This window comes from Hoplias malabaricus, chromosome 1 (assembly GCF_029633855.1).
Source record: "Hoplias malabaricus isolate fHopMal1 chromosome 1, fHopMal1.hap1, whole genome shotgun sequence".
Lineage (NCBI taxonomy): Eukaryota > Metazoa > Chordata > Actinopteri > Characiformes > Erythrinidae > Hoplias > Hoplias malabaricus.
In genome coordinates, this window is record NC_089800.1 from 24,237,477 (window position 1) to 24,262,776 (window position 25,300).

The 25,300-nt window shown below is 39.6% G+C and overlaps 2 protein-coding genes across 5 annotated transcripts; one reads left to right on the forward strand and one right to left on the reverse strand.

Annotated features, from left to right (window-relative positions):
• Window positions 1–95: 95 nt before the first annotated feature.
• Window positions 96–18,475, reverse strand: igflr1 (IGF-like family receptor 1). 4 transcript variants are annotated; one of them, XM_066684522.1, is made up of 8 exons: window positions 18,442–18,475; window positions 5,694–5,834; window positions 2,959–3,148; window positions 2,789–2,840; window positions 1,799–1,946; window positions 1,584–1,679; window positions 1,063–1,179; window positions 96–919 (listed from the first exon to the last, which is right to left on the reverse strand). In XM_066684522.1, the coding sequence occupies exons 2-8, from the start codon at window positions 5,800–5,802 to the stop codon at window positions 597–599; spliced, it is 1,035 nt and encodes a 344-aa protein (XP_066540619.1). In that variant the 5' UTR covers window positions 5,803–5,834; window positions 18,442–18,475; the 3' UTR covers window positions 96–596. The 4 variants fall into 4 exon arrangements, with proteins under 4 accessions (XP_066540619.1, XP_066540644.1, XP_066540628.1 ...); XM_066684547.1 differs by lacking the exon at window positions 18,442–18,475 and adding an exon at window positions 16,102–16,147 and having other exon boundaries at window positions 5,694–5,831; XM_066684531.1 differs by lacking the exon at window positions 18,442–18,475 and adding an exon at window positions 16,102–16,147.
• Window positions 10,775–12,103, forward strand: kcnj20 (potassium inwardly rectifying channel subfamily J member 20). The gene is given in 3 exon segments (XM_066677180.1): window positions 10,775–11,000; window positions 11,003–11,707; window positions 12,000–12,103. Coding segments are annotated over 3 exon segments (1,035 nt in total).
• Window positions 18,476–25,300: the final 6,825 nt, after the last annotated feature.

Consider the following 25,300-nt stretch of genomic DNA (forward strand, 5'->3'; position numbering starts at 1 on the left):
CTACAGTTGTGTTTTGCAAATCTTATACGTTAATAGGTTGGTCCCAAAATCTAGTGAGCTGCCTAGGTAGGCACTGACTCTGTCTTTAAGTCGGAAGCGTTCTAACGGTTGTCTGTCCTCATGAGGCAGATTACTGAGAAGCTGTAGTTAGAGAGCGATTGCGTCATGGCTTGTTCCTGCCCAACGCAGGAAACCGGTGTTTTTTTTTAAACCTCAGCAGCTAGCGACGGTGTTACTTGGTGTTTTTAAAACTTGGTGTTTTAGAGCCGTGGATTCTAATCTTCCTGTCTTTATGAAGATTTTAATAATTTTAACTCTAGGAGAAGAGCAAAATGAACTGGAAATGTTCTGGTGTTGCTTCATGTGATTGTCTTCATGGCTGAGGATGGGTTCGATGCTGCTTTAAATATCTAAGTAGGCAGCATAATGAAGTGCTTAATAATTGGGACGTAAAATACTCCACTTATAAAGCTCACTGGGTTTTGGGACAGACCCTATTTAAGAAGCGTTATGAGTTAGAAGAGATTAACATGCTGATGAATGTAATATTTCATTTTAATACAAATGCAGAAAAACAAATTCTCTGTTACAATAAACTAGACATCTTCACTTAATGTGATATTTCGTAGTACAGCTACTGCATCATTCCGACCAATGTTGCTCAGCAAGTCTGCCAAGTGGCCAACGTTACAGTTTGGGTTTTTAGCAATGACCCTTTCCAGCACCGCTATGAGGGGACTTCTGCTTTCCTTCATGGAATACGCGTAGTTGATCCAGGTGAAGGGGATGGAGCACTTGGCAGCGAGGTGACGAGTGTTCTTTGCACCAGGTGTATCTGGATCCAGCAAAAGCACAAGTTCTTCCACCACGTCCAGATTATTCAACACGGAGTGAAGTGGAGCAGCCTGGATTTCTGGGGCTGTGGAAGTACGAATAAAAAGAAAGGCAATCTGTATCAGTTAACATGACAGGCTGGAAGCCACTGAGTGATGGGAAATAACTAGGCATTTAACCAGAGTTAACTGTAATTTTATAATGTTCAAACCAGTTGTAGCTACTCACACAAAAAGCTGTTTATATCCTCCTTTATGACCTCTGTGCCTGCCTTGAGGTGAACACAGCTGTCATCCAGGGGTACATGATTTCTCATGCTTCCTTTACTAAAGCATTTTTTCATATCTGTGGAACAGAAGTGATTATAAAATGTCAAACATTAGCAAATCTCCACTTCTCAAAGCAGTACGTATTTTAGATAACGGTACAATCTTTGTAAAACCCTACTGTGTAGAGGGACTTTTGGTGGGAAGACCTGTGACCAACAAGTATTTTTGATCTTTATACGTATAAGATCTGACAGATAAAGCAAGGGGAAATACCCTGCAGTGGAAGAATTTATTTTCCTCACCTTAAGTCCTGTCTATCATTTTAAAAACTATTACAGCCCTCAGTACCTATAATATTACTTGCTTCAGCATTATTTAGTCCTACATGGTTGTTGAAATACTTTGGCCCTTCATAAGTGTGTGGATTTCCTTTTTCCTGTGCTGAAAAAAACAGGATTTCCCCTTTCCCCCTACACGAACCTGTGCAGCTTTGTTTTCTCTTCTTAGAAATGTAGAACACAGACATGAGGCAAACACACACCAGAATGCAGCCAGTGAAAACAGGTAATAGTATCCCTGTAAAGAAACAGTAAAAATAAAAAAAAATAAATGAATAACTGCTTCAGTTTCCCATATCTTCCACAAATTTAAACAAGAGGTAAAGGCACAGTAGTATAAGTTAATTAAATACTTACAATGATTATGTTGTTGTAGAGGACTGACAGCACTCACTGTGTTTGTCTGATTGGTCATTGTAAAATGGGTTGTCACTATTTCAGCAGAAGTAACTATTTCACTTGACATGTAAATTGTCGAGGTCATTGTGGGATCAGTTGTGGCTGCCTAAAAACACAAGGTATGTTTAAGTCAAGTTTAAGTTTTGGCTTTAAATTCTTTTAAAAGAAGCACTTAACGACTTCAGAAATCTGGAATAATGTTGTTAGGGAGTTTGCCACGTTTTGGCTACAATAATAGCCTTTAATATTCTGTGAAGGCTTCATTCTATATTTTTGAATATTTCTGTAAGGATTTGATTGCTTTCATGGACATAATAATTAGAGAGCTCACACACTAATGTCGGAGAACCTTCTAGTCTGCAGGTTGGAAAATTCTCAGCAGTGCAGTGACACTGACATTGTGGTGGTAATGTGTTAGTGTGTGTTGCACTGATATGAGTGGATCCGAGACAGCAGTGCTGCTGAAGTTCTGAACAGATTCCTGTTACCACTGATGAAGGAACAGGGAAGTTGCCCTTTCACATTTCACATTTTCTGCTGAAAAGCTCCGCATGATTTAGGCATGTTGTGTCAACGGGGTAGTGTGTGTAGGAGGCTTCACTCTGAATTCTATGGAAAATTACTTAAGAATCCAGGTATTCTGTGGTACCAATGATTCAGACGTTTATGTTTACACACACAGCTCTTCCAGCAAATGTCAGAAAGGGGCTTATTAGTGGTCAATAAGCAGGCACAGAGTTTGAAAATTCCAGCAGGACCAATGCCACATTACTGTCAAGAATTATCCAGCAGTCACTAATGTGAAACACCACTCTTATTAAGAAGCAAAAACTATGTACATGTTAATAGCTGAGTGAGTAAGTTACAAACCGTGTCTGCAGTATTTCGCTAAAAATTAAACAAACTTGTCAGTCTTTGGGCCTTAGACATTATACACTGCTTACGTACCGTGCTTCCCGGTGTAGAAGGTTCTCTGCATTCTCCTCCTTCAGCGCGCTGTCTGCAAAATATCATAAATTTACAATTATAAATCAGGAAGTTCAGCGTAAATAAAAGATTTCAAGTTGAATGTGTTGGACCAAAATCTTGGAATGTAAAAATAATGCAAGAGAACTCACCCTTCTCCACAGCATTGAGTGTTTGATGTACTGTTGCAAGGTGACAGAAATTGTGATGATGGACATATGGAGCATGGCTGGCACTTATGAAAGCTTCCATCATTATATGTGTTAATACTGCAATCTCTGTGGAGTGGTTCATGCCTTCCCCCATCATCTGATAAGCCACAGTTTGTGGTGAATTCTTTACCTGTCACAAAATTGTAGGCATTGTTTTGAAGACTTACAAAAATCTACATTTTTATACTGAAAATGTACACAGTTGTATGAATTAATAAAAATAATAGTGAAACATTGTGTGTGTGCAACAGTGCCACATTTCATTTAATAAGAAGGCAGGGCTATACATGGGAACTGTTGAAATCCACTCCTGCAGTTCTAAATAAGCAAAGATTATACACAAATATTAGTAGACAGCAAATTTCAGATAGGTCTATGTCTATATGAGCATTATTTGCAGGACATACTCTGCAGAGCAGGAACATTTACAGCAATTTAAGAAAAACTGCTTATTATTTCCTCATAATGTACAACGGTTTGTAAAATGCCTGTAATTAAAAAGTGCTACAAACCCTTCTTTTTAATTAAAAGCGTGTGTACACAGTTAAGTTGCAAAGTGATTTCTATCTCATCCTGTTGTAGAAACATGTAAACATTGAGTTTGGTGAGGAATGATTATTAGTTGGGTTTGTGCGTTGAGCATCATTGATATAATAACTTTTTTTGTGTTGTAATCTGGTTGCAATGTCACATGACCTAAGCGCAGCAAGATTCAACCTTATAAATAATGTAAGAGTTTTGTTGACAATATGACACTGATATAAGTTTGAGATGTCAGATGATTTGTAGGTTATTTTCACAATTTGTTAAATATGGGGTTGCCAATGATGACGCTACTAATGTTTACATATACAAGTCTTTCTTTTAAAATGTTTTAGAACTTTTGTTATATATCATTCGTATGTATTCTGACTGTATATTCACATTTTTAAATTTCTCAACACCTTGAATCAAAACCTACATGGCAGACCACTACAATCAGTTGAAGACTGAAGTACTTCATGAGATGGTGCCACGTCTGTTCAAATCTAAACACATTGGCACCTCCACTTCTGAAGTGGAGTTTCTGTTTATTTTACTCCACTTGCTCTGGTGCCTCTTACACAAGTAAAGTAGAACAAATCTAATTTAAAAAATAATCAAATTTTAGTAATGTCATTAAATTTTACTTAGTCTCATACATATGTTGTGGTTGTGCTGTTTTTCACGAGTTTAATAAAATAGTATATTGTATCTTGACATACATTTTCCAGAAAGTTAGTTTAATAATTGAAAAAACACAAAACATGTAATCCATTATTATAATCATACACAAGATAAGGTGTAAAATATCCTATGCCAGTCCATTAGAGCATCACATAGGGCCCACCCCACTCTCTTCCTACCGACAGCCACACAATTCCTATTGTTCCAATCCTACAGCTAAACCCTGAGGTTTCTGTGGCCGTTTATGATCCGACCAGCAACCAGCTACCCTTGAGCCCAGCCCATGAGTACCCACACCACTCACTGCATCACTAGCGCTTCACAGCCACAAGTTCCATGTGATCTTTACGTGCTACATCACCAACCACCGCAACAGCACCTCAACCGTGCATTTCCCCAACTAGTCTGTGCTCTCTTTATCCACAACCACTAACTAGATATTTCAGCTGTTTCTGACAACTCCTTCACCACTGCCCTTATTTTCCAGCCCCTGATGCAGACGGCATAAGCAGAGATGTGGCAGACTTGGCTACAAATCCCCTAACACCTATTTCCACCAGTCTTACATGTGCCTGTTACCCGCGTTCACTCACCAGGTCCTCGTACTACAAGTCCGCCAAGTCCTCGTACTACATAATTATTACCACATATAACATATCGTTTTTGTTTAGATATAGACTTGATCTTTTGAACACAATGACTGTGTCTTATGTGTGAATACGCATAAAGATAATAGGTATCATTATATAGGTAGCATCACATCATGTCTAATAAGTGAAAACCCAAAGTTAAAATGACATAAATATAACATGAAAATGACCTAAAACTACCTTGGTAACAAACCACTGTGAGGGCATCGCAAGAACTTCAAGACATCTAAAAACTTTTTCGCATCTTTTCAACTCAACCACTGAGGAAAAAACAACTTTTCACCACATTTCTGGGAGAACTGCCCATTGATTTACATCAGTATATTTCTGTAGAACCTCTCAAAAGTGGCTTGATGAGTCAGAAATATTTAAAAAATGTCAAACCTCTACACAATGTCTGAAAGTATCCAGTTATCCCTTTTTGTTTAGTGAAATGATCTAGATTAAAGTGCACTTATTGCCAAAGGAATCTGAGCTAGCTGCACATAATATTATGTTAAATAAACTCTATTCTTCTGCAAATATTGTTACTAAAGCGGTAAAAGAAGTTTCCTGAATAAACTGGTGGAGGAAATAAATCAACTGCAAAATCCAACCCATATGTCATCACTCATCTATTTTCTGAAAGAAAATATCTCATCCATATTCCATTGTCACAGGACAGGTATCTTTAATTCCTATAGTCTATATTTACTACCTAACTCCTAAATTAAAGTTTAAAGCTCAAAAGTCAGAGATGACAGCAGAAGCAAAGCAGACAAAGAGCTAACACGACAAGAAGAGAAATAGTTTTTGTTTCTTCCCATATCTGTTACTTACCTGGACTTATTGTGAATACTTCGCTGCAGGGTCTACATTTTCTTTGGCTGCGGTCCCAGTATTCTTCTGCAGAGGTACAGTTTTCAGAGTGTCCTGACATTTGGCTCATGGTTTCTCCGTTAGAGGACTGCTCTCCATCTGCTTCACATAAGAGAGAGAGAGAGAGAGAAAGAGAGGGGAGTGACAAATGGTGGGAGGTGATTATGACGTCATGTATTTGTAACTTACTCCCAGTTCATTTAATGGTCACACTTAAGGCCACACTTTCTTAATTCCTTCACATAAAAATCATTGAAAAATCATTCTTAATTTTTCTTTAAAGAATACACATTTTTTTATACATTTGTGTACTTTTATGGGTAAGCAAAAATTTTTATTTGGATTTGCCAAAAATACATTCAACTGGGAGAAAAATGAGAGAATGAATTGTAAACGTTGAGATCAAATGGCTGAATTGTGCAAAAACGCCTTGGAAAGTGTATTAAATGTTTTGTAAAATAATGATGACTTGAACAAGAGGGCTGAGTTTTGTTCACATTAGATAAATCTTTGTTATAACACACACTGTTAAAACTTTTTCTCATCCTTTAATACGAAATTTCTAAAGAAGGGGTGGCACAGTGGCGTATCATATAGTGTCACTGTCACACAGCTCCAGGGTCCTGGAGGTTGTGGGTTCAAGTCCCGCTCCGGGTGACAGTCTGTGGGGAGTTCAGTGTGTTCTCTCCCATGTCTGCGTGGGTGCTCTGGGTTCCTCCCACGGTCCAAAAACACGTCAGTAGGTGGATTGGTGACTCAATGGATCCTTCTTATTCAGTGTCTCAGCAGTGAAAATGAGGGGTTTGTCTGATCAGCTCAAACTAGCCCAAATTTACCAAGTCACAGTAGCTTAAAAAAACTCAAGGTATTGTGTAGAATAAAATGCAGCTTTAATAACTAGACAAATGTGGAGAACAATGATTTGGTTGTGACCAGCCAAATTAATAAATTGAATTAAATGGAAAGATGGAATGGAAAAAACATAAACTGGCACCAAAATCATTACCACAAAAAAGATGACTGAGATCATGTCCCTGGAAATGCAATAAAGAGTTCTAGGGAATAATATTGAGAAAACATGAATGGGCTTTTAGCAAGAAAATAAAAGCCTCTAACCAAAAAAGGAGTGGCTCAAAGTCTGTATTCCGGTTCATCCTGATGATATATGGTGATTTGAGGTCAGTGCTATGTGTAGACCAGTCAACCTCTTCCATATCAAACAAACCTGATTATTTTTGGAATCCACTTTGTGTTTGCAGGAACTGCTTCTGCAGAGACGTGAAAGGCCTCATTCAGTCTGTTGACACAAATTCAAATATGGTCTGTGTGGGTTTTTTCCATGTGCTAGGGGTGATGCAAATAGAGAAGATGAAAATACTGAGGGCAAAAACATCTGATCAGTTGAAATGCATTCAGTTAAATCTTGTGTTGATATATTTTTACTTATAGAAATATATGTACATTTTATACTTTACAGTTACACTGTAAGAAATGATCATATTTTCAGCTGAAAAAAAATATATAGTGGTAACAACCAAATTGCCTGTTTTTTATTCATACATTCATTCTTTCTCTGTAACCCTTACCCAGTTCAGGGTCACGGTGTGTCCAGAGTCTACCTGGAATCATTGGGCGCAAGGCGGGGATACACCCTGGAGGGGGCGCCAGTCCTTCACAGAGCAACACACACTCACACCTACTGACACTTTTAAGTTGCCAATCCACCTACCAACATGTGTTTTTAGAGCGTGGGAGGAAACCCGTGGGCACAGAGCGGGAATCTCGGAGTGGGAATTTAACCCTCAACCTCCAGGAGCTGTACGACTGCGACACTACCTGCTGCACCACCGTAACCTACGGATACTGGAAGCCTGTGCTAGCATTTCTCCTGCTGTGTTGGTATCAGTTTGTGAAGAGTGGGAGAAGAGGGTTGCATTGACAATCCAACACAATGGGCAGTACTTTGAACACATTTTATAAGTGGTCAGAAACTTGCAAATAACTCATGAAAGAATAAAGTTACGCTAAAACCAAGCACACCATTGTTTTTTTTTTTTTTTGTGAAATTCCCAATAAGTTTGATGTGTCACATGACCCTCTTCCCATTGAAAAAACAAAAGTTGGATCCAAAATGGCCGACTGCAAAATGGCCACCATGGTCACCACCCATCTTGAAAAGTTTCCCCCCTCCCATATACTAATGTGCCACAAACAGGAAGTTAATATCACCAACCATTCCCATTTTATTAAGGTGTATCCATATAAATGGCCCACCCTGTAGATTAGCAAAAGCAATATTTTTACACAGAGGTGGCACGGTGGTCCAGCAGGTTGTGTCGCCATCACACAACTCAAGTTGTGGGTTCAAGTGCCGCTCCAGGTGACTGACTATGAGGAGTTTAGTGTGTTCTCACTGTGTCCACGTGAGTTTCCTCCGGGTGACTGTCTGTGAGGAGTGTGGTGTGTTCTCCCCGTGTCCGCGTGGGTTTCCTCAGGGTGCTCCGGATTCCTCCCACGGTCTGAAAAACACACGTTGGTAGGTGGATTGGTGACTCAAGGTGTCAGTAGGTGTGAGTGTGTTAGTGAATGTGTGAGTGTGTGAGCTGCCCTGTGAAGGACAGGTTCCCCCTCCAGGGTGTATTCCTGCCTCGCACCCAGTGATTCCGGGTAGGCTCCAGACCCACTGCGACCCTGTACTGGATAAGGGTTACAGACAATGAATGAATGTTCGAGTGTATCATGTATCATGTTTGATTTTCAGCTTGGGCAGAACACAGTACAACAATAAGAACCTTCGAGAAAGAGCAACACTGCATTCACTGCATGCTTAAACGCTAAGTTGCTCTGGAGTGTTTTACAAAAGGAAATGTTAATATATAGTGGCATAATTATGATCATATGCTAGGATCCACAGTAAATTTTAATTTGAATGCTGTCTCAACCAGTTTGGGACTCTAATGACATATGTGTGTATCTTCAGACGGAATCTGAAATGTCTCCCTACTCCCATGGTTATTACATTATGACGAAATGTAAGGGATTTTTTATGTGGCACTTTGTTTGGGTTCATGCCCTAAAAGCAATTTAAAATAATGTTTACGGGACTAAACATTCTTTTAACTCACTGACACATGAACCGACATTTATACTGTGTAAGTCAGACACTTCATTGACATTTATTGTATTTGGCTGCTCTCTCACTGAGGTTTTGGGGTGGATGAGTAAAGTTATGAGGAATTTGTGCAATTTTGGAACATTTGGTACAGTACATTTTGAAAGTTCAACAAAATCTTTTTATTGGATCAGAACTTTTTATTTCATATAAATTATGACTTCTATGTAAGAATATTAGACTTGGACATTATTGAGGAAAATGACCCAATATTACATATCTGTGAGTGGCAAACTTATTTTACCCTGAATTTTTTTTAGGGGAGCAGTGGCTCCTCACAACCTTACCATGCACACAAATGTTGTTCAGTGTTCACCTGATTGTGGACTCGAACATAAACAGGAGCCAATGTGAGAAAGGGCTTTAAGTCGCTTAGAGGTTACCCTGGATTTCTTTGTGACTTTGCAGACATTTACATGCCTTAATCTTTGCTGGCAACCACTCATGGGGAGGGTAATATTGGTTATGAATTTCCTCCAGTTATAGACAGTCTGTCTGACTGTGGATTGGTGGAGTCCAAGCTCTTTAGATATTCATTCATTCATTGTCTGTAACCCTTATCCAGTTCAGGGTTACGGTGGGTCCGGAGCCTACCCAGAATCACTGGGCACAAAGTGGGAACACACCCTGAAGGGGGCACCAGTCCTTCGCAGGGTGATACACACTCACACATTCACTTACACACTCACACCTACGGACACTTTTGAGTCCCTAATCCAACTACCAACGTGTGTTTTTGGAGCATGGGAGGAAACCGGAGCACCCGGAGGAAACCCACGCAGACACACGGAGAACACACCACACTCCTCACAGACAATCAACCGGAAGAAACTCACACGGACACAGGGAGAACACACCACACTCCTCACAGACAATCAACCGGAGGAAACCCACACGGACACAGGGAGAACACACCAAACTCCTCACAGGCAGTCACCCAGAGCAGGGCTCGAACACACAACCCCAGGATCTGTGTGACTGCGACACTACCTGCTGGGCATTGTGTCATTATAAATAATTCTGTGATCTTTTAATAGGTTTCTTCTCACTGGTACACATCTCTGCAACAATGTACATGAGTGGGAAAAAGATATCATGTGCTGAAAGCAGAAGGACATCAGTGAATGTTCAGGATGGACTAAAAGCCAAGCAGGCCTTGGTCAGAAACCCAACCTTCAAACCCAGTTCCAGTATAATGGAGACACAACAAATGCAGATTTCAAAAGTGAGTCAATGTTACTCATTTATTTCTATCAGATTAAACACTGAGTAAGTTGTGGGCTTAACCACAGGTCTTAATGATTTTCCTGGGTTGCTGCTGCAAGGCTGATCCTTGTTAGGCAGAAAGAACATAGTTAGGCAGTGGGGAAAAACATTCACAGAACCTTTTCTGATGGTGTATAACAGCATTTATCTTCAATTAAAAATGTATTCAACTAAATATTTGACTATAGGGTGCATACAGCTGTGTGAATGAATGAACACCAATGATGAAAGTTTTTTGTAGAAAATACCACAACTTATATATAGGTGAATCTATGAGGAAAAGTATATAATGCAACACAATAGTAGGCTGTGAGCACTCATGGGAACACTTTTCTTACTCTTTTATAGATAGACATAGCTGTTCCTTAGGGCACCACCGATGCAAGCAATGTCAGTAGTCCACTGGCCATGCCAAACATCACGGTGAATCAGAGCTCAGACCTGCGCATACCCATGCGACGCCACAAAAGCACCACTGACTCTGCTCGCACACTGCGGACCAGCTTCTGCATGTCCACCACAGCTGAGCTTACTCTGCTGTGACGCTGCTCACTGTTTGACACGGGGGCACGCTTACTGCCGCCATGCGCTCAGTGTCCCCAATATGACAAGCACGAACACAAACCCACTTCGCAGTACAGCTGCAACACCGTCCTGCAGTGCACTGTGCACACCTAGGCAGGAGCTTGAGGGCAACGCCAAGGCACATAACAAGCTGGTGGAGACAGAGGGTACACAGGTTCCTACATGCACAACAGAGGAGCGCGCCCAACAGCGTTACATCTCCAAAGACGACAAGTGTCGAGTGAACCTTGCCCACATGGCAGAGAGAGAACGTTCACCTCCTTTGTGGACCTGCAGTATCGCTGGTTCCTTTTTGACTTTATGATGTGCTATGCAGTCACATGGTTCATTTTTGCAGGCCTCTATACATTCAATGCCTATGTACGTGGAGACTTTGAGTTCCCCCCAAACAACACCCGTGACATGCTGGTGGGTCGTGAGGTGTGCTACCAAAACATGGATGGATTTGTGTCTCCGCTGCTATTGTCTGTGGAGACGCAGCATACCATTGGCTATGGCGCTCGTACCGTGTCCCTCTGTTTCCTGGTGATGGCACAGTGCATTTTGGGCTCCATGATTCATGCACTAATGATGGGCTGCATGTTTATCTAAATCTCACAACCCAAGAAGCGCACTGAGACACTGCTTTTCAGCCGCACATGTGCCGTGGCCATCCGCGCCAAACAGTTGCGCCTCATGTTTTGTCTGGGAAACCTGCGTGAAAGCCACATGGTGGATGCCAAAGTACGTGCAAAGTTAAGGCAGACTTCCGAAGGCAAGTTCCTGCCCCTTTAACAGTAAGAGATAAATCTTGGCTATGAGACAGGATCTGACCGACCCTTCCATGTAGAGCTGCAGGTCATCCAGCACACCACTGACTCCAGCAGCCCCTTCTGGTAACTTGGGCCAGAACAGCTGTGCAAACAACAGTTTGAGAATATTGTCATCCTTGAAGGGATTGTAGAAACCACAGGTCTGTCCTTAAAAATCCTCTATATGGTCAATATAAGTTTGCTAATTCATAGTGTACACAACATATACTCATTGCTGAAGTAGGCATTCAATTTTGCACATATACAGTTTGCATAAGCATTGTATAAGGCTTGTCAAAAGCAGTACTAGACCTCTCACTAATCCTCATGTTTTTAGTTCATTAATTGTTATTTGTTCAATACTTCTTGGTTTTCTTGAATTAATGTAAGTAAATGTAGGTGAAGAAAGGGAACTAGCCTCTTTAATGATTTGTTTTGCACTTGATTTTTCAGGAATGATGTGCCAGACAAAGACCTATTACATTGAGACCGAGATAGAGTGGGGAGCCCAATTTGAGCCGTGTATGACCATGGATATAAGGAGCATTCCGGGTTGACCTGCAGCGGTTTCACAGCACTTACCCAGTGCCTCTCCTTCCACGCAGAAGCTCAGCACCTCCAGATGATTCAAGCTGGACTTGAGTTGCCTAGGCCCTTCAAAGAAAGTGGGGAGTGTGTGGAACAGGAAGAAGATCCTGTGTTCTGGACTGGTGCGTTTCTGATCCATTACTCGGATTAGTGGCTAAACTTTAACCAGTTCTCTGTTTACATGCCTACTGCGTCCAATATGCAAAGTACACCCTGGCTACGAATGCCATTTAGCACCGACCTATGGGATAAACTTTATTGTTGGGTTGGATCAAGGTCGGATCACGTTCTCACCAGAAACTAACCACACCAGAATTCGTCTAGGACCGGACCGAGACCACCTCCTCTCAAGGGTTTCTGTGCAGTTGTTTTGGTCCGCATCCGAGTGTGATTACTTCTTTCACACCTGCACAAACTAACTGCACCAAGCTACGTTTGAATAAACCTCGTCCCCTAGTCATAGGGTGTGTCCAGAAACCCTAATACCGGTTTCAGACTACATGAATTTGGCCCGATTTTGGCTCAATTTTGTTGTGTCTGAAAGATTTCAGTCGGAACCGAATACGAGGGTTTGGGGACAAGTAATGGTCATGTAGAATGACAAGATCAAAAATCAGCAAAAGAAGCCACTTAAAATCCAGACTAAAGCAGTTTCAGGCAGAGGATACATGAGAGTAGACCACCCAGGAAGATTTTGGAGTGACATCACAGCACACATGCCCAGAGAGTATGTGAACACGGAGAAGGCTACACACCAATGTAATGCATACTCATGATTATGCAGCAGGTATTAGCAGATAAGCAAATATAAGCAGATCCTAAATATTCACAACAGTTAAATGGCTATAATTGCTGCATATGGGCAGCAGCTGTGATTGACTCTGGAGTGTTAGGGTTGTACTAAAAGCAAGCATTGTGCTGGGCTCAGTTCTTCACTAGCAACATTGTATTTGAAAAGTATCAGCTGTCCCATTTCCCCAGTTACTGCTTGTTCTCTTCAGTCCTTCTCATTTTCCTTTTCTCAATTCCTCCACTTTTTTCCAGGGTAGGAGAGGAGCATTAGGTAGCAGCTTTTGGCTGGTCTCATAGTGGTTGTTGGCCATTGTCTTAATTGTTGGTGTGGTTCTGGCCCTTGGGTTTCTACTATTCCCTTTTTCTTGCTCTATCATTACACTACTAGTTTCTTTTTCGTGTGTGGCCTCTCTATTTATTCATTGGTCTCTGTTTCAGTGCCTTTTATTTATTTCTAGACTTAATCATGTGTTATTCTCAGGATTTGTTTTTGCTTCTCCTCTGAGGTAATATTGGGGTTTCCGGGTTTTGTGTAGATATGTGTCACTTCTTGTTTATAATTTTTGGTTTATTTCTTTCTTTGTTTTAGTCTATTTCTTGTGTTGTTTATTGAATCACTCTGTCATTTTTATCTCTTGCCTGTTTCTCTGTGATTCATCGTTCTCTGTAATTAAATACGAGAACCAGGGGAGGACATTAACATTCTGTGTTCCTTTAGTGCACAATAATGTACATGTATCATACCTTTTTTCCTGACAGTGTAAGAAACACCTGTTCTCTCCAGGAAGGTACAGCTTCCAAAAGAGGCACATTTGTGTCATGTGCTCACTAACCCATTTCATGAAAATGAAATGCATGCCCTTTTCTTTCTTTCGGCTGCTCCTGTCTGGGGTCGCAACAGCGGAGTGTTCCTCATCACCGATTTGGTAGAAGTTATTTAGATGAAATTGTCTACCGAAGGAAATGAGAGTTTCCGAAGGAAAACCGAAGGAACGAGAGTTTCCCAAACTGATGTTTAAACTAAAGAGAAAGTGAAGCTACATGCAGGAATTTTCAGACCATCAAAACCATCAGGCTGACAATACTTCAAGCATTCGTCTTGGAACAAAAAGAGAAAATGAATTTCCAATCTTGCTGCAGATCTGAAAAATCCACAGATGCTTCTGTCCATTCTTCTATGGTGAGAAGAAAACTTTACACTATAGCTCTAAGAAAAAAGACTTAAAATATTGGCAAGACATCTGCTGGTGTTCTCAAGAAGATGGAATGACAACCCTAAAGCCCAGACCTCAACATCACAGAAGGTGTTTTGAACGACTTTGTTCATGAAAACAGTGAATGGCACCAAATTCTAAGACCCAACTTAGGAAGTGCTTAAAAATCAAAGAAAACAGATTCTTTATCCATTTTTTCACTTTGAAAGCTGAGATGTAGGCTGAAAAGCAAGGAGTGCGTACATGGAATCCTGAGGAATGTTAATATTACAACTTGTTGCAACTTCTGTGTAATTTCTGCTCATGTTTATTTCCAAAAAAGCTAGGATATGTATAACTTGTAGCCAGCGGCTGTTTATTCTGCACATTTAGTTATGTAGTATGAGCTCTAAATATGAAGTGTGCATGTATACAAGCATTTACAAACATATGAATAATGTAAGCAGACAGATACACCATCAGAAAACTCTTATTTATATATTATTACGATGACTGTAATATACCAAAATGTCTTAGACCACAGCCTATTACTCACTTCTGACAAATTTAATTTTAGACAGAATGAATAAACATTCAGAAAAGGGTGTTCTTACAGCAGAATGCCCACACACTGTCTCTATTTGTGCTGTAAATGTTTGCAAGAGCACTAGATCCAAATACAGATGAATCTTTTATCCAGAGAGAAAGAAATAAAGGAAAAATAAAAGGAATCCCTGCTCAAGGAGGCCAAAGAAAACAGTCGGTCAGTGTACTTACAGGTGCAGCTCAAAAAATCAGAATATCATCAAAAGGATTATTTATTTCAGTATTTCAATTCAAAAAGTTTAATATAGATGCATTACAAACAGAGTAATCTATTTGAAGTGTTTAAATCTTTTAAAACCCAAAAGTCATTATCTCAGAAAATTAGAATAAAAGACCACTTTAAAAAACGATTTTCAATTCCAACATTAAAAGAATTAAACGCTTGAAGTAGATCACTCTGTTTGTGATGAATCTATGAGTTTCATTTTTTGAAATTAATTACTGAAATAAATGAACTTTTTGATGATATTCCAATTTATTGAGATTCACCTTTATATAACTAAAATAATACTTATATAATAAATTAGGGTATAGGAGTATGTAAGTTAAAAGACGCACCATATTTGGTTCCCTAACGAATCTTTCCCACATCCACAGGGAACAGAAAGCAGAATAGTCACAAAAACTTTTGTACAGCTTTATTTACAGACACTAAAACTTCTGGAATATAATTATAGTAAGAGCATTAACTTATTTATAAATACATCCATTTGTTGCTGCGTCTTTATTCTGATCAGAGTTGCTCTGGGTACGGGCCTGACACAGTATCACTGGGTGAAAAGCAGAAACTCACCCAGGACAGGGTGTTAGGTCAATGAACTGCATCACTCATGTGCAGTCATGTTGGCATTTTCAGACAAACAATCCACCTACAGACATGTGTTTCTGGACTACATAGGCAACCCACGCACACACAGGAAGAATATACCAAAGTCTTTACTAACACTCACCCTAAGGTAACACTGACCCCATTGTGTGCCTTCAATATTAACATGTTAATGCAGGAATTTAGCACATTCATTTTTAATGCCAAATAATAATAACTTCCTTCATCCAATAAGTCTCATTCTTACAGTTTAGTAATATATTAATGTTTTTTTTTAGCACACTGTCACTACTGTTGAGTTCAGAAGGTAGATTTTTACATATTCTTGCTGTCCAGTTAAAAACATTCATTCATTCATTGTCTGTAACCCTTATCGAGTTCAGGGTCGCGGTGAGTCCAGAGACTACCTGGAATCATTGGGCGCAAGGCAGGAATACACCCTGGAGGTGGCACCAGTCCTTCATAGGGCAACACAGACACACACATATTCACTCACACACTCCTACTCCTCACACACCTACAGACACTTTTGAGTCACCAATCCACTTACCAACGTGTGTTTTTAGAGCATGGGAGAATATCGGAGCACCCGGAAGAAAACCCGCGTGGACCCTGAAGGACACAATGAAAATAATGTTTATGAGACTACGTTCCACATTGTTTATTTTTTACATTTTTACATCTTTACATTCTTTACATTTTTATATTTCATGTCAAAACTCTGTCTTACCAGAATTCTGTGAAGCTGCTTTGTGACAAAATCAGTTGTAAAAAGAGCTATACAAATAAATTAGATTTGATTTGATATTTTTCTCTGCCTGTTATACACACCATTACCAGGTGAAATAAATATTTCTAATATCACTTGTACAATTTTATTCATCAAAAACCTACTTTTTTCCCTACTAATGAGTTGAGCCTAAAGGGTAAAAAAGAAAATAAAAAGTATGATACTTCAGTTTTATTTACGAACATTGCCTATTCCACTAACCCCTCTAATCTAAGAAATTTTAAAGGCATATGCCTGAAGATTAAAAATCTCTTATGTACCACTTGACCCATTAGTTCAAGTTTTAGGAACGTCTCTGCTGATCAAGATGTATGCTGCGAGAGAGTGTATTACGGTCAACTAGACTTAAGCCACAATATGTTGGATACTATACCAACTCAGTGGCACAAAACAATACACAATATTCTACAACTTGAAAGATTAACTTATGTAAATAGCAAAAACAGATTTATCAAGTTTACAATGCATTGATTAAGCAAGAATCTTGTTACAGAAATGATAATAGGACATTGGAGGAATTATTAATCACACCCTAAAAAAGGGAGGTGAACTCTGAAGTCTTGGAGAGGAGTTCAGTGTGGCTTATGAATGCGTGTATGAAGCTGGACTCCCACATTGGACAGACAAATACAAGAAAAGGGTGGAGACCGGGTGGAGGTGGGAGGAAGTTTGCCTGACACTGAAATGACGTGAGTTTGCAGGGTACACATAGGGCTGAGAGGACAAGTTCAGACCTGGTCCTACTCCCAAAATTATGCTATTACATAACTTCTATTCTACCACACCTAAAAATCCTCGAGAGCCTTCTAAAATGATGACTGACCAGAAATAATTGAAGTAATGAGATGAAATATTGGCCGTGTGTTTGAAAGATGGAGACAGATCAGATTTGGCAAATTTTCCCAAGCAAGCAATTTCCCCAAACCATTAAAGTACAGGCACGTAAGTGTAGATTACACATGTAAACCATTGTTTGTGTTTTCTAAAAGAAGAGACTGAAGAATGAGTTGTGTTTTATACGTGTTTTATTATGAAAACTGTGAATAGGGAGCAAATATCTGCCTCCTAAAATGAAATTTATGGTGGAAGGTAAAAATAAGGAATATAACATCAGCCTTTTCTATGGAAACATATTGGTGGACACACACACACACACACACACACATACATATATATATATATATATATATATATATATATGTGTGTGTCGGCCTGTGAGTGCTTTGTGACGGTGGAGGGGCTCAGCAGCACCCGCTGGACAGAAAAAGTACAAGAAGTCAAAAAGAGTGATAGAAGTCAGTCTCCAAACACAAGCAGCTACAAAAAACCCACCAGAAGTAGAAGCTCGATTTGTCGCTAGTCGTTTTTAACAAAGAAAATGCCGCCAATAGGTTTAAGAAAGTCGTTGGTTCAACTCAGAACAGAATGAAAATTTAATGCTCCCATGGATTTCTACACCAAAGTATCGCTGATTCGCTCATTTCGCTGTCAATCAAAAAGGGATTCAGCCTCAGACAGATCATCCAATCATCATGCAGAAGCTGAGCGTCCGGGCCAGCCGAGGCCAGCCCACTGCCCCATAGAACCCCAGAGACGCTGAGCGTCCGATGGGCGGGACAAAGTCCAGCATTTATCCAATCACTCGTCTCGTTTCGCTGCACTTCGCTGCTTCGCTATCGATCTCTGTTTAAATCACTGTGAAGCTGCGGGAATGATTGAGAGGAAAGCTGTGTCTTTACCAGTGATAAGAAGCTGATTCTGAACAAAAGTTGAGTGTGTTGTAGTGCATATTTATTCAATGACATGTGCACACAACAGAATATATTTGATCACTTATTTTTTGACATTTTAGGGGAAGCTGAGCTTCCCTTGCAGTCTTAGAGCAATCGCCTCTGATCTATATACACTTGAAAAATACTGAACTGTTCCTGTAACTCAGCTGGCACATAAACTGTGTTCTGCTGCCTCCTATTGATACAAGATTGAAGTAATTTTCGTAGTCTCTGTTTAAAACTACACATTGTAAAATTTGTTACATAATTACATCACAAAATTTTAAAGATAGATTATGGAACTGTAACTGAGAAATATCTCACTTACACCTCAAACAACAGCAGAGTGCACTGCTTCCTCTCCCAGCGTCTGCATTCCAGTTTGTTCTGTTTATTTTATTGGACTCCCAAAACTTTATGCCACACTGACATCTGCTGGCAGAACCTGGAATTACACAAGAAATCAAAACAGTACTGTAATGACAAGGGGTTGAAACAAAACTTCCACTACAAATAATAATAACAATAACAATATTAAGTATTATAATTATTATTAATATTATTAAGCTGCAGAAAACGAAGATAGAACAAAGAAGTCAATAGTGTACTGTAAGTTAACATGAAAAATATGAATACATATAATCTCAGCCTGGGCGGCATGTGGCGGAGCAGGTAGGTGTCACAGTCACACAGCTCCAGCGTCCTGGAGGTTGTGGGTTCGAGTTCTGCTCCAGGTGACTGTCTGTGAAGAGTGTGGTGTGTTCTCCCTGTGTCCTTCTCCAGTTTCCTCACACAGTCTGAAAACACGTTGGTAGGTGGAACTCAAAAGTATCCATAAGTGTGGGCGTGTGAGTATCTGTTACCCTGTGAAGGACTGGCGCCCCCTCCAGGGTGTATTCCTGCCTTGCGCCCAATGATTTCAGGTAGGTTCTGGACCCACCGTGACCCTGAACTGGATAAGGGTTACAGATAATGAATAAATGAATGTATTGAATGAAGACAAAGGTGTAGAATTACATCTAAACCTAGGTATTAGAGAAGTTTTTTTCTTGGAAACAACTTCTGAATATGTCATTTTGTTGAGTTTTTCATGCAGTTAATCACCTGTAGGGAATTTAAGAAGAATATGTGATCCTAACGTCATGGTAAAAAGATTTTCCATACTTTACATGATTTATATACCTATAATGTTTTGATTTATAAACATAGTGATCTCTCACTTGCGTACTGTGACATGATTGTACTATGGTGTGGAGAAATGTCGTCAGAGCCTACAGCAATGCTGAACCTGAGGACACAACAGAGATAGAACTGTCCAATAAAAATGTATAATATATATATATATATATATATATATATATATATATATATATATATATATATATATTATATGGCTCCTGGTACGATCTATAGACTTTCTTTAACACTAGTAATAGAGGGAGACATAACTCAATAATTGGTTAAACATTCGTTGCAGTCTACTGTTTCTTTATCTGTGTTGTATGTGTTTAAAACAGCACCATCATCTTTATTAACTCTATCTTGTACTATCCCAGTATAGTTTTATTTTTATTATACACCTGTAGTCTGATTTAACCACTTACTGGTAACCATCCACTAGACTCCCTTTAAAATTTAAATACCCTTCTTTTTTGCTTCTTTCTCTCTCTCCTGTGTCCTGAGCTGATCACTGATAATGTTCCTGTTGCTCTGCCCCAGTGCTGCCCTGACCTGGCCTTTCCAACCTGTGCTGCCTGCTGGCATGGGACTATTTAACCCAAACGGAGCCTTCATCCTGAATAACACCCACACCATTCCCAATCAGTGATTGTGTATCCTGGACTCATTAATTCATTTATTCATTATCTGTAACCCTTATCCATTTCGGAGTCGCAGTGGGTCCAGAGCCTACCTGGAATCATTGGGCGCAAGGCAGAAATACACCCTGAAGTGGGCGCCAGTGCTTCACAGGGCGACATACACTCACACCTACGGACACTTTTGAGTGGTCAATCCAATTACCAACATGTGTTTTTGGACTGTGGGAGGACACAGGAGCAGACACAGGGAGAACACACCACACTCCTCACAGACAGTCACCCGGAGGAAAGCCATGCAGACACAGGGAGAACACACCACACTCCTCACAGATAGTCACCCGGAGGAAACCCACGTAGACACAGGGAGAACACACCACACTCCTCACAGACAGTCACCCGGAGGAAACCCACGTAGACACAGGGAGAACACACCACACTCCTCACAGATAGTCACCCGGAGGAAAGCCATGCAGACACAGGGAGAACACATCACACTCCTCACAGACAGTCATCCGGAGGAAACCCACGCAGATACAGGGAGAACACACCACACTCCTCACAGATAGTCACCCGGAGGAAAGCCATGCAGACACAGGGAGAACACATCACACTCCTCACAAACAGTCACCTGGAGGAAACCCACGCAGACACAGAGAGAACACACCACACTCCTCACAGACATTCATCCGGAGGAAACCCACGCAGACACAGGTAAAACACACCACACTCCTCACAGACAGTCACCTCGAGCAGGACTTGAACCCACAACCTCCAGGTCCCTGGAGCTGTGACAGAGACACTACCTGCTGCGCCACTGTGGACTCATTCACATCTTCACAATTTGTGTTTGCTTTCACATTATTATATTGTTCAAATCATTATTCATTGTTCATCAGCTATTAATTATTTTTATCCGATCTATTCTGATCTGCTATTTTGTTATTTGTTTTGTTCGCTGGTGAGAACAAGAAGAAGATGGGTCCCCCCCTCTGAATCTTGGTTCCTCTCAAGATTTCTTCATATTATCTTGAGGGAGATTTCCCTTGTCACATGTAGACGCCCTTGGCTTACTTTTTGGAAGATTGGACTCGGATATCTGTTAAGCTGCTTTTCTGACAATATTTGTTGTGAAAACACTATATAAACAAAAATAAATGTAATAAAATGTAATTGAATTTAACTGATTTAATTCCACCCGTATGTGAAGACTGGCCTAAATATGGAAGGTGAGAACCAGCACATTCTTCCTCTGAGGTGTGTGAAATTAACTGATGCTTCTTTTCAAACTGCTAACAGAACACCAGTTAACAGCTCAACACGCTTGGAGGAGAGTGCCAACTGTGATGATCTTTCATGCCATGTAATAGATGCCTGGCTTATTACAATTTATAAAACTGAAACAAAATATATAAAATAAAAAAAACAACAACAGAAATATATCAGATATACAACAGTCATTTGACAATAATCCACATTAAAGCAGTTGATGTGCTAAAAATAAGCACTGGCGCCCCCTCCAGGGTGTGTACTTGTCTTGCACCCAGTGATTCTGGGTAGGCTCGGACCCACCACGACCCTGAACTGGATAAGGTTTACAGACAATGAATGAATGGATTTTATTAAGTAAACTTAATTTGAAGTATATTTCCCAAGTATACTTTATGTAGTAGTAAAAATAACACTAATATAAGTGTACTAGTATTATACCTGTAAGTGTACTATTTCCATACTTCTTGTGATTAAATTAGCTCACCTTTCAGTTTATAAATGTATACTTTAAAGTGTAAGGTGTATTTTAAATGTAAGAGTAGTAAACTTTGATTATATCTAAGACATATTTTGTGTATTTTAATAGTGCTACCCCATTTTTAATTGTAACTGATTATAATATGGATTAAGTCTGTTACAGCACCAAACCAAATATAATGGTTAAAATGTACTTTTACTGAAAGACCATTCCCAGTATTTTTTTTGTAAGAAATTACAATAATATATAATATAATATATATATATATATATTTGTATAGTTTTTATGTAAGAAATTTTTTTTTACTGTAAACCCTATTGTTCAAAGTAATTTACTGGATTTAGTGATTCCAACTTAAAATATATTGAAAGTTACACTCAATTTAACAATTCAATGATCTTCAAAAATGTCCTCCTTTCAAGTTTGTGAAACTGTAAAGATTGCATTTATCAGATTGTGGTTTTAAGTAAAAATAGCTTTTTATGACAGATTTAACTGAACTTAAATGGCGGTATGAAGTCTGAAGTCACACATTTAGCATCAGTGTGCAGCAATGTTCATGGTCTAGGGTTCACTGCTATTACTGAATTTCATGCGGACTAGTTCATGTGATTATTTCACTGGGAGGGGCAGTGGCACAACAGTTAGCCCTGCTGTCACACAGCTCCAGTGTCCTGGGGTTGTGAGTTTGAGACTTGCATCGGGTCACGGAGTTTGGTGTGTTCTCCAACAGTCCAAAAACTGGTAGGTGGACGGTCATACAAAAGTGTCCATAAGTGTGCAGTGCCCTGTGATGATAATAGACAATGAAGGAATTTATTTGCAATTTAGGAGAAATTTAGAAGAAATTTTAAAAACTAAGTTTAGACAATATACAATATGTAGTTAAAATACTTTACAAATGAGTAATAGTACTAAATGGTATTGAGTACATGACATGCATATTTTGGAGTTCTATCAAATATTAAATGAAGTAGTGTGTGTGCATACTTCTGACATTTGAGTTTCATTCATTCATTTTCTGTAACCCTTATCCACTTCAGGGCGGCGGTGGGTCCAGAGCCTACCCAGAATCACTGGGCGCAAAGCAGGAACACACCCTGGAGGGGGCGCCAGTCCTTCACAGGGTGAATCACACTCACACCTTTACTAATACCTTTGGGGTTTATGAATTTATATCCATATTTAGGTTAACGGTGTAGAAATAGCATTTTCTACGCAGTCCCTTTGTAGTAATGGAGGTGTTTTTAGTGAGGTGAGTAAGGCCTACTATTCCTGGAAGTGGAATTATTGGTGATTTTGAGATAAGTTGTCACTGTGTTCGCGGGGGAACTCTGGAAGAACACCAATGTTTTTTTGTTTTTTAAAATCCAATTGATTCTACACTCAATATGAAACTAAATGTTGTTCTGTCATTTTTGTGTAAGTATAATATTATTTCTACATAGTTCAGTGCTATTGTTGTTAATTCATTCATTCATCCATTGTCTGGAACAGTTCAGGGTATCGGTGGGTCCAGAGCCCACCCGGAATCACTGGGCGCTAGGCAGGAACACACCCTGGAGGGGGCGTCAGTTCCTCGCAGGGTGACACACACCAAAATAGAACTCCTCACAGACAGTCATCTGGAGGAAACCCATGCAGACACAGAGAGAACACACCACACTCCTCACAGACAGTCACCCGGAGGAAACCCACGCAGACACAGGAAGAACACACCACACTCTTCAAAGACAGTCACCCGGAGGAAACCCACGCAGACACAGGAAGAACACACCACACTCTTCAAAGACAGTCATCCGGAGGAAACCCACGCAGACACAGGAAGAACACACCACACTCTTCAAAGACAGTCATCCGGAGGAAACCCACGCAGACACAGGGAGAACACACCACACTCTTCAAAGACAGTCATCCGGAGGAAACCCACACAGACACAGAGAGAACATACCACACTCCTCAAAGACAGTCATCCGGAGGAAACCCACGCAGACACAGAGAGAACACACCACACTCCTCACAGACAGTCATCCGGAGGAAACCCACACAGACACAGAGAGAACACACCACACTCCTCACAGACAGTCATCCGGAGGAAACCCACACAGACACAGAGAGAACACACCACACTCCTTACAGACAGTCACCCACAACAACTGTGACACTACGTGCTGCGCCACCGTGCCGTCCATGTTGTTAATAAATAGTGACTAAATGAGAAATTCACATTTCAGAAGAGGGTTAAATAAGTTAAGATCACACATAATGATCCACAGGGAAATCACCCTGAAGTTAAAAGGTCAGCAGAGCATTCAGATAAGGCTGTTGTTTGAAGTGATCTGCTGACCTTATTGAGCAAATCATATTCTCATTTGAGCTCTATCTGCCCCTCTGGTTAGGAATTTTATTTTCAAAATGTACTTGTTTGTTTGCATAGGTCTCAGTTCTTCAGACATAAACTATGAATAATATAAAGTATTTAAATGTAATATATTTTATAATGTAAGAATTACAACTTTTTAACTCTGATCTTTTTTAAGCATTAAACTCCTGATGACTCTACTTTAGGTCATATTCTCTTTCTATTGGGTCACCAGTTTAGAGCAAACAAAACTGGAACTGAATATAAACCAGTGTTGTGGTGTATCTTTGTATCATCGCTGTTTTATATTTTGTCAGTTGTTTACTCCATAAGAAGGGATCACATTATAGTAAAGTCCTTCCATTTAAAAGTACTTGAAAATGTAAATGATGTTTATTTGCTGATCTTTCGTAAACATTTCATATGTTGCAACAATTTCACATGTTTCTCTCTTTTCAGTTTATGCCAATTACCCCTAAAGATGAGCACAAAGTTTAAAAGCTAGAATACACATCCAGATGTTTGCTTTGTGTGCTCAGTCAATACAAACTGACCACCACATGTAATCATTTACAACTTTTCTACAACTAGCTCATTAAGTAATCTTCACAGAAGTATGGCAGATACGACCATAGTGCTTAGTAATTATGGTAAATATCTAAATAACTATACATTCTCTGACTGGAGATGTGACTGGAACACAATAAAAAAACAGGTATAAATCTATATATAAACACTGCTGGCACAAAACTTCAAATGTTTATATGTTTTAGTTTCTATATAATAAAAGAGATTCATTCCAGAATGCTGATGAACATTTGTAAAAATTTAGAAAATATAAACAACTTTTATACAATAACACATTTTACGTCTACGGTAACGTGGTATTTATCATTCGTTTTTTTATGTTTAAAGTTCACACCCATTACTATTTCAATATTAATCAGTGTGTCCAATGAGTGTGACAATTTTGTGAGTGAGATAGTGATTGATTGAGCGAGGCAGTGAACTGAAATGCAGTTCAGTTAACTTTAGAGGTGTGCAGTTAATGTCAGAGTTGTTCAGTTAACTTTAGAGGTGTTCTGTTAAATTCTGAAGTGCTGGGATAAATTCAGAGGTGTTCACTTTCAGATTCACTTTTCAGATTTTTCACTTTTTGGTGGTTGTTTGCTTCTCAGTGAGAACTCTTTTTCATTGTTTCCAGCTATAATAAGGATTAAGCTGGACAAATGCTAAGATGTTGAAGAATACATCTCAT